Source organism: Nematolebias whitei, chromosome 5 (assembly GCF_014905685.2).
Source record: "Nematolebias whitei isolate Nwh7 chromosome 5, NemWhi1, whole genome shotgun sequence".
In the NCBI taxonomy this organism is placed as follows: Eukaryota; Metazoa; Chordata; class Actinopteri; order Cyprinodontiformes; family Rivulidae; genus Nematolebias; species Nematolebias whitei.
Window position 1 is genome coordinate 46,678,775 of NC_056502.1, and position 16,598 is coordinate 46,695,372.

Sequence of the window (16,598 nt, forward strand, 5' to 3'; positions counted from 1 at the left end):
TTCTGCAAATCATCCATTGAAGGAGACTGTATCACCGGTCTAACTTGTGTGACTGGTGGTGCAGACTGGTCAAGGCCTGCCCCTACCGCCCATGGTGGGGGTGGGGGTGGCCGCATGGCGTTAGGAGGAAGAGGTGCAAGTGGGTGCAGACCCGTCCTTATCCCCCGGGTTGGGGGTGTTGAAACGGGGCTAAGGGGAGGAGGTGCAACAGCACCTGTCTGGGGTGGTTGTAGCTGACCCTGTTCGTCTCTGAGTCTCAAACCAGCTTGCTCCATGTCAGAAATCAGGTCTGTAGCTGTAGCAAGCCTCTCCTCACAAGCTGTCAGGCGCTTATGTGTCGTCTGATTTTCACCTTGTAATTTCAGCCAATTTCTGAGTATTATCTCCTTGTCTGCCTTGCAATCGTCCCGCTCCTTTAATGCCACCTGCAACTGTGCTTGTAACATATTGTTATCTGCACACGCGGCTTCGTACGCTTGTTCCTTATCCGCAATCTTCACCTCATATGATTGAGCCTGTTCTGACAGCTCAGTCTTTGAGAGGTCCCTATCAGTCTGAATTTGTTGTTTCAGCAACTCAGATGCATTTAACAATTCGTCACACCTCTCCTTTTCAGACGCATATCCGTTGAACAGCAAGGTATTTCGTTCAACCAGACGGTCCAGTTCCGCCTTCAGAAGCAGAGCAATTTTTGCCAACCGTTCACGGCTGGATTTTGTGTCCTCCTTCACTTTAGCTGCTTTTGACAACGTCTGCAGCTCCTCATATCTTTGATCATCATCAAGGTCTAGCAATTGGCCTAATTGTTTACCAACAATTGAAGTTGTTAAAATGTGTAACGCTGTCTGGACAACATCTCCGGATTGTAAGGGGTCAGTGTTTACATCTTCGTCCGCCATTATCTGCTATTTAGAAATTAAATAGGAGATGTAAATGTTTAGGTGGTAAAAGAAAATCAGAAAAATCTCTTTTTCCTGATAAGTTTACTCTTATTTAGTGATTTATCAATTAAACGTGCGTTATCTTCTAGCAAATGAGTAAACTTTTTCCAACTTTGTGAATATCTGTAACTGTATCTTATTTAAAAGTTTCTAAATTTTTATTTTGTACCTGTTTCTCAAGGATTTATCAGTGAATAAAAATTTGTTCGGTAAATGCTCTCTGCATAAATACCTTCATAACTTTTAAAATGCAAGATAACAGAGTCTATTCAACTTTGAGGAACGGTTAATAACTCAAAAAAATGCCTTTAAAAAGAAAAACACGTTTAATTTCACTAAAATAACCTAAAAACGAAGTGAAACCTGTGATCCCACGTCTTCTCCACAAGATGTCAGTACAACCTCAACAATTTTAACTCCGACACTGTTTGTGTTGTCCACTAGGGGAGCTACAACTTCCTGTGGCGTTCGGTTGACATCCTGTTGTTAGCCGCTTAGCTTAAAGTTAGCTTCGGCTAAACCCGGTTAAAATCAACGTTTCTGAACGAATTTTTCACACAAACGTGGCAAAATTTTAGCGATTAGACTTCGAAGACTTAAACAGCGTTTCAGAACACAGCCTTAAAGCGCTTTTCAGCTTAAAAAAGCAGATTTTATTCCCTATGAAAACGAGTTTCCATTTCCGGGTCACGTGACTGAAATCACCAATGAAAAGCAGCGCAGGGTTGAGATTAAGTTACGTAGGCACGCATTCACCCTCCTCAGCAAATCAGAGCGCTCCACAGCAGCAATATTCAACCAACCACGAAGCGTTAGCAACAACCAGCATGCTAGATTAGCATAAAATCAGTTTGTCACTTTTTTCGTCTTTTAAACTGTCAAAATGCACTTTTTCTGTTAAAAATTGTAACAAATCAACTCCCTGAGCTGCACGGAGACGGCGCTCCGTGACAAAACGTCATTCTAGCTATTTAAACAACTCGTCCGAATTTCCAGAACCGAGCCGGTCCAGAACCGAACCTCCCGTCCGTTTGGACCTCAGTTTAAACAGAACGCAGCGTTTTGCACAGCTCATCAGCTCTTAGTTAACATAACAGGCTTACAATTTCAGCTTACACAAGACTCAATGACACAATTCCAGCTTTAAAACATTGCCAGCGTAACACAGCGTAAAGTTGCTCCAAGCGCGCAGCTCCATCACGCTGCGTAAAGTTGCACAGCCAAGCTCCAAACGCGCAGCTCCATCACGCTGCGTAAACATGCACAGCTGATAAACTGTTATTTTATCAACATGCCAACATGAAAATCAATGTTTACACGGTTACAGTCCATTTATGTCCCCGTACGGGCCACCAGTTGTAGTCCACTACATTAGGCTGATGGTCCTTCTAGACCATGTGAGCAGCTGGTTTTGGTTGTCAGCAGCAAACTGGTTGATCCACTCTGAGAAGGTGCTATTTAAGAGACTGAGCTGAATACAGCACCTCAGACTGAGGAAGTCACTCGGATGAGAGACGAAACATTTCTACATTTTTTTTGCTTTGTTTTGTTTTTTTGTCTTTTTCGTTTTAATTTTTGAATGTCCAGAGGACCAGATTGAACTTTTTTGGATTTTCCTACCTGGATTATTGAGCATGTATCAGGAAATATCCTTCTTGGTTTAAATGAGCTCGTGATATTTTTAGGCATAAACGCTGAGTTAAGCCTCAGATCAGCTGAGCTGCCATCAGCCTGAATTCTGAGACATGACAGAGCGACAGAGAGGGCAGATAAATCACTCACCCTCTTAGCAGATATTAAAGCCAACAGCAGGGCTGTTTTAAGAGACAATAATTTAATTGGAACCTGATCTAGCGGCTCGAGTGGAGCTTTGATCAGGGCTCTCAGAACCAGCGTTAAAATTCACTGTGGAGAAAGTGGGCGTGATACAGGCCTGCGCCTCTGTACACCTTTTTAAAAAACGCTTCATCAGTGGATGATTAAGAACTGTTCTGTCCCCGAAACCTTCGTGACAAGAAGAGATAGCTGCAGCGTACGTTTTAATCATGCTGAACGCCAGATTTCTGTCCATCAGCTGCTGCAGAAAGGACAGCACGCCACCTAGTGGACATGAGGTGGCCTCTACACCTTTCTCCTTACACCAGCACTGAAAAAGCTGTCCACTTTGATGTGTACAGCACTGTGGTGGAGGCAGCACGTGAAACTTGGATCGTGCGCACCACATCTTGAGAGAGACCCATCCTCTCTAAAACGGATCCGCTCAGAGGCCAGACCCAAAGGTGCTGGCCTATTTCTGGGTAACTCCTGATTGTTCCTCCCGCCTGGAGGAGAGCATCCTCCATTCACAGCAGTTTCCACGGGCGCCCCGATAACAGGCGTTGTAGAATTGGGAACCACGGGGCATTCACGCGCTCGGGAGCCACCAGGAGGTCTGTCAGTCCCTCCTCCCTAACGGTTCAGAAACCATGATATCAGAGGGAGTGGGGAAATGCGTAAAGAAGCATTTTGGGCCACGGGCTGTGAGCAAACGCGTCCACCCCTAGCGGTGGTTCGTCCCGCATGCTCAGTGAGGACCATAGTTGACACTGAGCGTTCTCTCATGTGTCAAACAAGTCCATGGCCGCTCTGCCAAATTTCTACCACGTCTGAGCCATCAGCTCGGGATAGAGGTTCCAGTCCCTGTGACACGGACCGCCGTGGACATCACATCCGCCCTTCTGTTCAGAACATCGGGGATGTACACTGCTCTGATGGAGAGCAGATTTTGGTGTGCCCAACACAGCAGCCGTCCCGCAATGTGTAACATTTAGGCTGAGCGCACACACCCCCTGCCGGTTTATGTATGCTGCAGTCACTTGTTGTCTGTGTGAATCAATACATGTTGATTCCGCAGCACAGGAGCAAAATGTCGAATCACATTCAAAACTGTGCGACACTCCAAAACATTTATATGAGCTGCTGTGTGGGGTGGCCACAGTGCCCCCACGGCTCGACTCATGCATGTGCCTCTCCAACCTGACAGGGACGCGTCTGTGAAGACTGACACGTGTGACGTAGGTCTGCTGACGGGGACTCCCTCCGACAGAACAAGAGGGTTTCCCAGTGTCTCAGGTCGATTATCACTGAAGGGGGCACAGCAATCAACTGTCTTTTCTGCCTCACCGGATCCACAAGCAAATGAGCGAACCACCTCTGGAGGCGTCGCACCGTGTGAGCAGACGACATGTCCTTAATAACTTCATGACGGAAACAGCTTTTATCACTCTGCCGGCTTCACGTGGAGGAGTTGGTCCTTTAGAGCTTCAGTTCCCGTCTGAGATAAACGAGCCCTCGTAGTGACCGCGTTTAGCTTCACTCCCAGATAACCGATCGTCTGGGCCGGGTGAACTGAGCTCTTCCCCCTGTTATGGTGAAGCCCAGATTTTGCAGGTGTGATGTCAACGCCTGAGTTGCACTGCTGCCACCTGTCTGGAAAACGGGTCAGCAGCAACAGATCGTCCGGATAAAACAGAATTCTCATCCCTGCTCTGTGTAGCGGCTGCAGAGCCGATTCGACACATTTTGAATGGAATGTTGTCTCACCGTTGAAAATTGACAAATCTAAGATGGGTCTCATCTCTCCCGTCCGTTTTCGGACCAGGAAGTGACGAGAGTAGAACCCTGTGTTTTCCTCTCCTTCTGGAACTCTGGAAATTACATTTTTTTTTAATCAGAATTTCCTGAACTTCTGTGTGGAGGAACGAGATCTGTTCTGGAGATGACTGAAACATCTCTAAAGTTCCTCCAGATGGGGGTTTGAGCTAGGGCTGCAACTAACGATTATTTCAATAATCGATTCATCGGCCGATTTTTTTTTCTTCAATTAATCGATGAATCTGAAAAAAAAAAAACTTTTTAATTTCTACCCCTTTATTCCAAAATTGAACATTTGACTGACATAGAAATTCGCACAAAAACAGGTTGCTATTTGACTATTCTGTTAGTAAAATATTGAATAAATTAAAAAAAGTTAGTCAAATAGCTTAAATCATTAAATTATTATCTTTGTGTTAGATTTATTTAAAAATCACATTTAAACACTGCTTGTACCAATTAAATTAAATAAAAGTAACACACACGTTCTCTATCACCGCCATTAATCAGATAACAAACAAACAAGCAGTAGCAGCTACCAGAGAGTCTGGCGTTACGTTTTCTCACTTGGAAACAGAACAATGTATATATTGTAGAGACTCACCTGCATCACGTGTTGGGAGTGAGACGAGTAGTTTCAGCTGCAGCTCCTTCATCCTCCTTGTGGCTCCAACATGTTTTTGTTTATTAGCGTGGTTCAATCGTGTCATGTTGTCAATTTTCAAAGCGGCATGCTTCTCATTTTTTATCTTTGTGAAGTTCTCCCACACTTTGGAAGACTTGGGTCGAACAGTTTTCTCTGCGTCGGTCATTTGTAAAATTTACTTATTTTCCTTTGAAAACAGCCTCTGCTCTGCTTCCACCTCCCCCCTCGCTCTGTTCAACTCGTGCTCCAGAGTTATTATTTTTTTTACTTTATTCAGTCAGCCAGCATTGACAATGCACTGCCCGTGAACAAAACGGCTCCACAGCGCTGTGAAAGACGCATAATCGCGCGACACAACGAATCGATAATGAATTTCGTTGCCAACGCTTTTAATCATCGATTTTTATCAATTCGTTGTTGCAGCCCTAATTTGAGCTGTAAACTGCAGCGTGTATCCCCTGCTGATAAGACGGTTCATCCATCTGTCTACAACGCCTCTGTGCCACACTCAGGCTGCGGGCTCACATCCGTACTGATGTGAGCTGGCGTGCACTGAGGGGAGGCGCGTGCCCCTGGGCATGCAAAGCCATGTAGGTGAGGGCTGCCACGGGGTGCAACGCTTCTGTGCCGCGCTCAGGCTGCAGGCTCACATCCGTGCTGATGTGAGCTGGCGTGCACTGAGGGGAGGCGCGCGCGCCCCTGGGCATGCGGAGCCGTGTAGGTGAGGGCTACCGCGGGGGTGTGGTGCTACTGTGCCGCGCTCAGGCTGCGGGCTCACATCCGTGCTGATGTGAGCTGGCGTGCGCTGAGGGGAGGCGCGTGCACCCCTGGGCATGCAGAGCCGTGCAGGTGAGGGCTGCCGCTGCCGCGCGGGGGTGGCGTTTGACACCGCTGCGGTCAGAGGCAGTGCACAGCTTGGGATGAGAGCGAGGTTTCTCACTAGACTCGGTCTGCTGAAAACATTCACTTTGGCTGCTGTGTCACTCACGCGTGCATTTTGTGTGTTTTCTTGGGCTGCGTTGATTTTAAAAACCTGTTTGGAGGACACCGGCTCGCTTTGTGTGGAGGATGTGTGAGGAAAAGCCGCTGTGAGATCATATGAACTGACAGTCAGGCTGAAATCAGAATGATGTTTACATTTTATTCCAAAACTCAAACCATCATTATGCACACACACACACATCCTCCACAATGAATCATTTTTGAATCTTCTCCCCCGTGAGCCCTGCAGCTTGTTTCAGGGCGGCGCTTGTCGGCGGTCTCTGGGGAAACGCAACACCGCTGGTTGCTGGGACGAGGAGGGCTGTACTCTGACGGGAGGGGCTGGCGGCTGAGCGGAGCGAGAAGACGCTGCTGCAGCTGTGGCGCTTCTCTGCTGTCTCTAGCCACGGCACTCTCTGCAGCGGGCGGGGGGGCGAGAGGAGTGGTGCGGCTTGATCAGATGGCGCACAGTCTCCTACACCTCCTCCGACTTCTTCGATTTCTCGAGCATGTCCTTGAAATTGGCTCCGAACAGCGCGTCCGTCGTGATGGGTCCCTCCAGCGAGTCCATCTGCAGCTTCTCTGACAGAGAGGGGGAGTGACGAAGCCAGGTGGACCTCTGAACCATTGTCATCCAGGCTGCGATGTGAGACAGGCAGACAGCAGATGAGGCGCACAGGTTGAGGGTGTTGTCAGATGCCTTGCAGAGGGAGCTCTTCGTCTCCTGAGGCAGGTCTGTTCCCTCCAGCCTCTAAGATGCTGTATGCCAGCGGCGCAACGTTATTGTTCGCTGCGGCCGCCTGGAACGCATACTGGTAAGCTCGGTTGGAGAGCGACGTCACTGTCTGGTCATGCTTCCCTGGAGGCGCAGGACGCTGGTCCGACCAGGACATCTTTGCTCCGAGAGTCTTTGCCAGGCTTGGCTTCGGGGGGGCACCCAGGGAAATTCCGCTCAGTAAACCCCTCCACTCAGGTGATGGGCGCAAATGTGGAAACCGGCGCTCTCAGTCTACCAGGTCCGGCTGTAGCCTCGGTCCAGTAGGACATCACTGCTGGGAAACTAGGCCAGATGGGATCAGGATGGCGAGCTGGGGTGGAGCCAAAAACCTTCCTGCTAGATCATCCGATCTGGGCGGGTGGAGGAGAGGGACGGAAAAAAAAAAAAGTCCCTTCATGTCAGCCGCCTCCTGGATTATGCCGGGCAGCTCCGAAAGGAGGGCACCAACAGCTGGGAGCAGTGTGGTCACTGATGCGAAAAGGCCCGGAGGGGGTGAGCATCCGCTCAACCCCCCTCGTTCCGACACTACGCTCTACAGGAGGGAGTGAGCAGCGGGGGCTGCTGCTGACGTCGCCTGTCCCAGAAGAACCATCCGATTCGCTCCGAGAGTCGGCGTTAAAAAGATAAAAGGGGTCGATGGCGTGGTCCAGCGGGTAGCGACCCGCCACTGAAAAAATATTCCTTGGCCCTTACCTTGAAACAAGGCTGCTCGTCTGCTTCTCTTCGGGGAGGAAAAACTCACCGGGACGGCAGGAGGTTGGGGTGATGGGGGATCCAGGCAGCCTTAACAAAGGTTGTGCCGGTCAAGCTGGCCAACTTTCCTTCTTCGTTCTTCTGACAGTGCTATTAGCTTGCTGAAGAAAAAATGGGAGCCGATTACCCGCTCTTAACGTAATTTATACGGACTGGGTGGGGCCCACACAACAGGTGGACGTGGACTAAATTTTTTCAGTGCGATGCTTTGCATGACGGGATAAACCCACCAGCGACAGCCTTGAAGGGTGAAGCCTATACGAAATAGAACGGATACATTACTGAGTAAAGGTCAGTGATGATGAACTGCAGCTTTGCATTAAGAAAAGAGTTGACCACAAAGAGATGCACTAAACTAACTTAGTTTGTCATGTTTTAAAAGTAATATGAGGGAAATATGTCACACATTTAATGCATTATGCTCAAAGTCAGTGCCGCAGAGTTCTGCTCCTTGCACCTTTTAGTTCCATGTTCTTAAAACTCATTTCTAATTGGGACGTGGCTGGCTCAGTCTTTGATGTGCAAACGTTCAGAGGCAGCTTAAAGACGGAATGGTCTTTGCAGCCTTTTTGCAGAACTGTTTTGTGAGTACCGTATTTTCCGCTGTACACGTCGCACCACTCTATAATTCACATCAGTCCAAATATGTCTAAAAAAGTGGAAAAATCCATTGGTTATCGCTTCTCGGCCTTTTGGCTAAGATCAAGTGTAGTATCTGTTCTTATCAGTTTAATATCTGATACGTCCCCTACCCGGGGACCATATATTAAATTGATTTTTGGAACAGGGAGATGGAATAGGGGCTTGCTCCGTCCACTCCACGCATCAATCTGGTATTGCAGTATCTCCAGGACTGGTGCACTCTCTTTTTAAGTGTCCTTGGGTGTCATGAAAGGGGCTTTTTAAATAAAATGATTATTATTATTATTATAAATATGTTGCTTCGCCATATACATCACATCTATTATGCATCACCGCTGACACGTTGCGTTTGTTATGCGTCACCACTTACAACCCAGAAATGTGGGCCAGTGTTGTGCCAAAAATCAATTGGCTGCCAATTGGTGGCCGCGGGAACGTGCACGGGAAGACTTTAACAAGAATTTAACGAGATTAACACTTAAAAACAGTTATTTGTTTGCTCAAAATTATAATAAATGTGTGTCTCTGTCTAACTTTTATAATATAATTAATTTGGTAATTAAACCCCAAAATACATTACGGCAAAGACTGGTTCATCCCAAAGATCCAGTCCCCCGGCACAAACAGAGTAATATTGTGTATGCTGTTCAGTGTCAGGAGGGCTGTGATCAGTCTTACATCGGGGAAACTAAACAGCCACTGGCCAAAAGGATGGCCCAGCACAGAAGATCAACATCATCAGGCCAGGATTCTGCGGTCTACACTCATTTTCAGGCCAGCGGTCACTCTTTCAGGGATGAAGATGTTCACATCCTGGACAGAGAGGAGCGATGGTTTGAGAGAGGAGTAAAGGAGGCAATCTTTGTGAAAAGAAATCGTCCATCATTAAACAGGGGTGGAGACCTCCAGATTCAACTGTCCCCCTCTTACAATGCTGTGATTGCTAGTATCACTCAACCCCCTGTGAATAGTAAACAGCCTCAGTGTGCTAATGATCCATTGTTAGGCTGATGGTCCTTCTTGACCATGTGAGCAGCTGGTTTTGGTTGTCAGCAGCAAACTGGTTGATCCACTCTGAGAAGGTGCTATTTAAGAGACTGAGCTGAATACAGCACCTCAGACTGAGGAAGTCTTTCGGATGAGAGACGAAATGTTTCTACATTTTTTTTGCTTTGTTTTGTTTTTTGTTTTTCTTTAATGTCCAGAGGACCAGGTTGAATCTGTTTGCTTGAAATTATAGCAGATGTGTGTCTCAGTTGAACTTTTATTTAATAAATGCACTTTAATGGTCAAATTAGCTGCATTTTGCTAGGGCGGTGCAGCTAGTTTGACGGTTCCAAGCAGCGAGCAGAATGAAGGTGGGGAGAATTTGGCAAGCTGATTGTGTCAATAGCTGGTGAAGATTCTCAGTCATCCAGGACATGGTAAATTCAAAAAAGTTAAAGACAAAAACAATAAAGTATAAAGAATAAATCAAGTCCATTTGTTTTTGTCTTGTACTTTTTTGAATTTGTCATTATAGCCACTTTTACCTATTACATCATACAACATCATGCCTTCTGCCACTACTACTCTGCTGCCTTCTAGTGGCTGAAAGTGGTACCTCTCAAACAAAAAATTTTCAGTCAGAATGAATGAAAATGGTCATATCTCAGCCAAAAAATGGTTTATAAATATGGGGGAAAAAAATCCATAAATATGTCGCTTCAGCCTATAAGTCACAGGGCATGTAAATTATGCAAAAACCTCGACTTATACAGCAAAAATATGGTAAACTAAATAAGATCCATCAAATGAATCTTTACTATGATATAAGAGTTTGCACAAGAGCAGTAAAACAAAAGACTGTCAGTGGAGCCCTTATATCCTGGTTCACTATAGCAGCCACTGGAAAAAGTGTAATTTGTTTCTAAATTCCACGTCTATCTGAAAGTACCTGAGACTCTTAATTCATATAGGGCGTTTTTAATAATCATTTTTTTTAAATTGCCACGAGTATATGAAGAGTCAAATATTTATGGGAGTTAAATCTGTAGTCAAAATGTTGATTTTTAATAAATGTTTTCACTGTAGGAAAATGTCTGTAAAATGGGATTCCCAGAACAAACATTAAATAATTATTTTGGTTATTTATAGGTTTTATAGGTAATACTTCATCTCAGGATTATTCAGTTATTATCACCATTATCTACCTTCTCAATAACATGCAGCAGGCTGCGATTTCGCCGCCTCTTTAAGTATCTGGATGGCGGTGCATACTTTGATTAATTTTTTCCCCTTTGGAGCTTATTGACACCCTGGTGCGTGATAGTCACATGACCGACTTTAGTCGCTCTAGTGGGAAAGGCACAGCCTCTCAGAGACGCCATTTTAATATGTGAAAAGTACAGACTTTAAACTATACATCCGTTTTTAATTTGTGTCGATAGGTCATGTAAAACCAGAGTTATGATAAACAATCCACACCACATCTTTTTCTGAAAATCATTGTCATATCTGAAGCACTTATTCTTTAAATAGTTGATGTGACAAAACGAGTCTCAGCGAATGTCCTCTGCTGTGTGGGCACATGTGGATGAAGTTATCCCATCCAGCTGGCATGGCTCAGGGACAACTGAGAAATATCTGATCAGTATTTGGTTGGTGTGATCCCTGAACACACGCTGCCTCCTAGTCATCCTTCAGCACCACAGCTGTCATTGTCTCACAGATACGTCCAACTTTACTTGGCTCTTTATGGACATATGTGATGTCTGTGAGGATCCACAACTTCTCCTTCACCATAACGCTTAGCACTGACTCCCCTCAGGGCTGTGTGCTGAGCCCTCTCCTGCTCACTCTGCTAACGTATGACTGTGCACCTACCCATTCAGGCTGTCACATTGCAAAGTTTGCAGATGATACAGCGGGATGGGTTGCATCACAAACAATGATGAATCCAGCTAGAGGCAGGAGGTGGAACACCTGGAGAGCTGACGCAAGGAGAATAACCTTCACATCAATGTGAAAAAGACGAAGGAGATGATTGTGGATTTCATAAGGAGCATACACACCTACCCCCACCCCCACCCCCGGAACATAGGAGGATCTGCGTTGGAAGTGGTCTCCAGCTACAAGTACTTGGGTGTACACCTGAATGACAATCTCAGCTGGTGCAACAACACCACCAGCCTGATCAAGAAAGCTCATCAGAGACTACTTCCTCAGGCGGCTGAGACGAGCTGGACTGTGAAGCTCAGTCCTCACCTCCTTCTACAGGTGTGCAGTGGAGAGCATCCTGTGCTCCAGCATCAACGTGTGGCATGGAGGCTGCACAGCTGCAGAAAGAAAAGCTTTGCAGAGTGGTGAAGGCTGCACAGAAGATGTTAGAGTCAGCCTCCCCACCATCACAGCACCTCCAAATGCAAGAAGAGGGCCACCTGCATCATGAAGGACCCCACTCACCCAGCACACACACTTTTCACCCCACTCCCCTCAGGAAGGAGGTTGAGGAACATTAGTGTAGAACCGCTAGACTGAGGAACAGCTTCTACCCTGAGGTTGTTAGACTCATGAATCTCTAACCAGAATAATCACAGTAATGCCACTTTAACTGGTGATATGTGACTTATCTGGGCTGCTGATTATCCATGCTGCTGATCTTTTGTTGTTAAGTTGCTGTATTCATACTCATCTGCTCACATAGACTCGTATTCAGGCTGCTGTTAAGCACATTGAGTTATATTACATTATTAGTGTTACGAGGCCCCTGGTATTCTATTTGTTTACGTTAAGATGCAGTTAAACAAGATTTGTTAAATTTGACAAACATCTGGGGGGTTTTGTTTATATAAAATAAAATACACAAGATAAAGTAAAACGGGGGAACAAGATGTAGTCCTGCACACCGAAGCTCAGTACTGTAGACCTACCTTCTTAAACAGTTCCAGCGTTACGTCTCGTCAGGTCCATGTCATGATCCTGGTCCGTCTGGCCTCTGGAGTTTCTCTGTTCTTCATGACCAAACTGCTGCAGCTCCTTCAGGTTGGACGAGTGCTGCTTGTGTCCAGTAATCTTTAAATCAAACCCTCAGTTGGACTGAGGTCTGGGCTTTGACTGGACTATTCCAGTATATTCTGGTTCTCAACCAGTGGAGTGCTGCTTCAGCAGTGTGCGTAGGGCAGGGCAATTCAACGAAACTGCTCAGGGGCCACAGTCACTGGAAGCCATGAGCTCAGAGGCCAGACATCCAGCAGTTATTGTCATTAAGTTTGTTTACGGTTTAAAAACTAGTTTTAGTTAAACATGAACACATTGGTGGGCCGAACTGAGCTCACCCATAGGCCTGATTTGGCCCCTGAGCCACCAGTTGACTAGCCCTGGCATAGGGTCATTGTGCTGCTGGAAGGTGATGCTTGATGCTGCCACCACCATGCTTTACTTTGGGGATGGTGTTCTCATCACAATGAGAGTTTGTAGGTTTAGCACCTTCCACGTGTCTGGAGAAGATTCCAAGTTCCAGATCGATCTGGAAGATCAGCTAGATCTGATCTGGAACTGATCTGGAATGATCAGAGTGGATCTGTTAGATGGTGATTTAGTTTTAATACACCTTTTTCTTCTTCCTTCTCTGCAGCTGGAAACAACGTTGAAGTAGACGAGTCACTCTTTCAGGACATTGATGACTTGGACTTGGATGAGGATGACCCAGATTTTGACCCTTTAGAGATTGGCAGTGATGAAGACTGAAGCTCTGCAACACAGACCTTTAAAACATTTTCTCTAAAATGGCTGTGGTTCTTCATATGCTCAATGTTTTCTATGACCTAGAACCTGAGGCAAGGGGACCTTACTTTTTACAACACATGGTTAAATGCCTAAAAATTTAGAATGTCCTAAAGTCAATGCAATGTAAGAGGCATACAGGTGCATCTAAAATAATAGATTATTGTAAAAAGGAGACACAATTGTCAGTAATTTCAGGAAGTGAAACTTGTGTATTATAGATTCATTACACAGAGTGAAATGTTTGAAGCCTTTATTTCTTATATTTTGATGATTATAACTTACAAATAATGACAAACCAACATTCAGTGTGTCAGAAAGTTAGAATATTCCACAGCCAGATGTTGGTCCCTTTGTCAGTGTGGGCCGGAGCTGAGTCCTGCTGGAAAATGAAACCAGCATCTCCAAGAAGCATGAAGTCTCTAAAATGTCCTGCTAGATGATGCTTGGAAACAGGACTTCAGAGAACCTAGTGGACCAGAACCAGCAGAGGACATGGACTCAGACCATCCCTGACTCTGGAAATTTCTCTCTGGACTTGAACAACGTGGATTCTGGACCTCTCCGTCTTCCTCTAGACTCTGGGACCTTGATTTATAAATGACATGAACATTTACTTTCATCTGAAAAGAGGATGTTGGACCACTGAGAGACAGTCCAGGTCTTTGTCTCCTGATGTTGTCTCTGGTTCAGGAGTGGCTGGACTGGAGGAGTGACACATGTGTAGCTCATGTTCAGGAGTTCATCAGCTGATCAGGGTGAGACACCAGGAGTTTATAATATTGAATCTCTAAACAATATTCTCATTGTCTGACACACTGAATGTTGGTTTTTCATTATCTGTAAGATAATCATCAAAATGACAAGAAATAAAAGCTTGAAGTATTTCACTCTGTGTAATGAATCTATAATAAGAGTTTTACTCTGAAATGATTGACAAAAATGAACTTTTCACAATGTAATTTCTGAGCTGTACAAATTCAAAATGACCACTTCTGTCCTGAAGGAGGCATTAAAGTCTGAAAATCAAAAGTTTTTATTTTCTTTCCTCTGTTCCTTTTTTTGAACTCTGAATGTGTCTCAGTTTCTAAACTGCACACAGAAGAAGACAGGAGGTGGACTGGGTCAGCACATTCAGGAACTGAACCTCTGCACAAAACTCCACTCCTTTATTTTTTAGGGACAAACAACCATTCCTCTTTGACTGGCAGTAAATAGAACTAAGATGTGGGTTAAGATAAATGTCCTAATTACGTTTGCAATACTACTTTAAAGCTTTAAATGCCCAAATAATTTAACCTTACTGCTAATCAACAAGTGCCAGCGCTGTACAGAAAAACCTTGATAAAGGTGGGTTTAAAGTTCGTCAGATAGGATTAATGGTTCTAACCAATGATGCCTGACGGGTGATATGCAGGCAAATACTAAATTCTCAGGGGGCAGGTTGTATTTTTTTCTGTTTTAAACAGATGGGCAATAAAAAGAAGTGATTGTTGGCTTCAGGTGAGCTGCAAAGAGAGATTGAACGGTAAACTGAAGTCCGTCTCGCTATGACAGCTAAAACCAACATCTCACTGGAGTGCAACTAGATGGGAGACAAAACTGTAAGAAAATCTGCTAATTTTCAAGGTACGTACAACACATTTGTATACATGCATAACTGCAGATAAGTGTGGTTTTTTTTTATATTCTGGGAAATGACCTGCAAATTTTTTTTCTCATAATTTAGTCACAGATAAACCTAATGTCTCAACTTGGTCACAGTTTACTTTCAAGGTTCATTACACCCTCCCAAAGTTGTCTAATTTCATTAACTTTGTGATGCATAGAAACCAAATTTAAAAGGGTTCAAGAGGCCTAGCTGTTGGCAGCAACACTGTGTGACTGTTTTCCAAGAATTTTTTGTGAATTTTTCAAAATTCTAGCAACACAAGATCCAGACTTGGTCTCACATGGAAACTGAATGTTTAGACATTTTTGAAAGTGCATTGTTAAAAAATTCTCTAAGATAATTATGTAGCAGTATGAAGGATGTGGTATGGAGGAAGAAGGGTGACACTTTCTCCACTCCCCTTCACTACATTTATTTTATTTAATTGACTCGTTAAAGTGGGGCACCAGCTGGTCAGTTTACTGACCAACAACAACTTAATTAATATATTCACCCTTTAACAATCAGAATCAGTCACTGAAGTAGAATGTTAATTACAGGAAGTTCAATACCATAACACATGAATATTCATCTGAATGAAGAGGCCAAATTTGTCTTTGAAGTTTTATTACAAAAATAATCAAACTAAAAATCAACAACAACAATAAACAAACAATAATAATGAATCAATCGAGGCTTAATTCTCTTCTCTAAAGCTAAATTGACTCTTTGAGCAGGAATTATTTCAGTTTTATACGTGCATGAATTTAGACAGAGTTTGACTATTTTAATAAATAGTTTACTTTGGATTTTGGGTGAAAGAAGTTATTTAATCTGATCAGATAGTCATTTATCATCACTGCAAGCCAGGAAACAATTTACCAAGTTGCATCAGCTTAAAATAGCATAACCAGACCAAGAGTAAACTTCTAACAATTGTAATTTGAGCGACATGCTTATCTGCTCAAGAGTTGAACGAGTGGACCTAAGCACAACCTCGGGGATCGGGTCCACAGACGAATCATCTTCCGGTTCGGGGCCGGAGGCGAACTGCTTAGTTCGGGTGTCCAAGGCGAACTTTTTTTTTTTTTTTTTTAAGATGGCCTCCCTTCTCCCCTTACAGCCATCCTCTCCACACCATTATTATGAAATATTTATTCTAGTGATTATCTAGTGTAGCTTTTTTTTTTTTTTTTTTTTAATAGGATAGAAAGAAAGAAAAGACAAAGTATGACTCCAAAATATAAGAAATATACACAAAGAGAGCACACGGCAAAACACCCGGCCACTGTCTGTTCACCTGCAAAGAACATGACATAACACATCAACAAAATACATACGTATAAAGAACTTAAAATATTCATGGCTTTGCAGTAAGTTTCCATAAATATATATACCCATACCTACGCCTATATACATACACATGAATATACATTCATATACATATCTATATATCTACATATAAAGCCTACATAAGCATCCCTGCATCTATTTGTGTGTGGTTGTGAGCATGCATAAGTGTATAAGGCTTCTCTAATAGAACATTTAATAGTAACTGTGAAGCAGCAGAGACCCGACCCCCAAGACCAGAGGCAGACGAAAAAGGGGGGACCAGAGCCCAAGACCCCAGGAGGGACCCCGACCGCGGAGCCCCCAGGGCCACCCACACAGGACGAACCACTCACCCACCCCCCAGATCGGACCACAGGGGAGAACCGGAAGATCCCCACCAGCGACCACATACAGTGACCCCCCGGGGCCAACAGCGACAAACTCATAGGCCCCTGCCGCACCGATGCAGGTCCAGGC

At 44.7% G+C, this 16,598-nt stretch overlaps 1 protein-coding gene and 1 non-coding gene across 2 annotated transcripts in view; both read left to right on the forward strand.

Moving 5' to 3' along the window:
* The window catches only part of rwdd1 (RWD domain containing 1), a 26,819-nt gene extending 13,311 nt beyond the window's left edge, over positions 1 to 13,508 (forward strand). Inside the window, exon 4 of the mRNA XM_037677196.1 lies at positions 12,990 to 13,508. Within this exon, the coding sequence (XP_037533124.1) occupies positions 12,990 to 13,102 (113 nt within the window). The 3' untranslated portion in view covers positions 13,103 to 13,508. The remainder of the gene's footprint in view (positions 1 to 12,989) is intronic.
* Positions 8,409 to 8,599, forward strand: LOC119410446. Its single transcript, XR_005186834.1, has one exon. It is a non-coding gene; the product is annotated as a U2 spliceosomal RNA (small nuclear RNA).
* Positions 13,509 to 16,598: the final 3,090 nt, after the last annotated feature.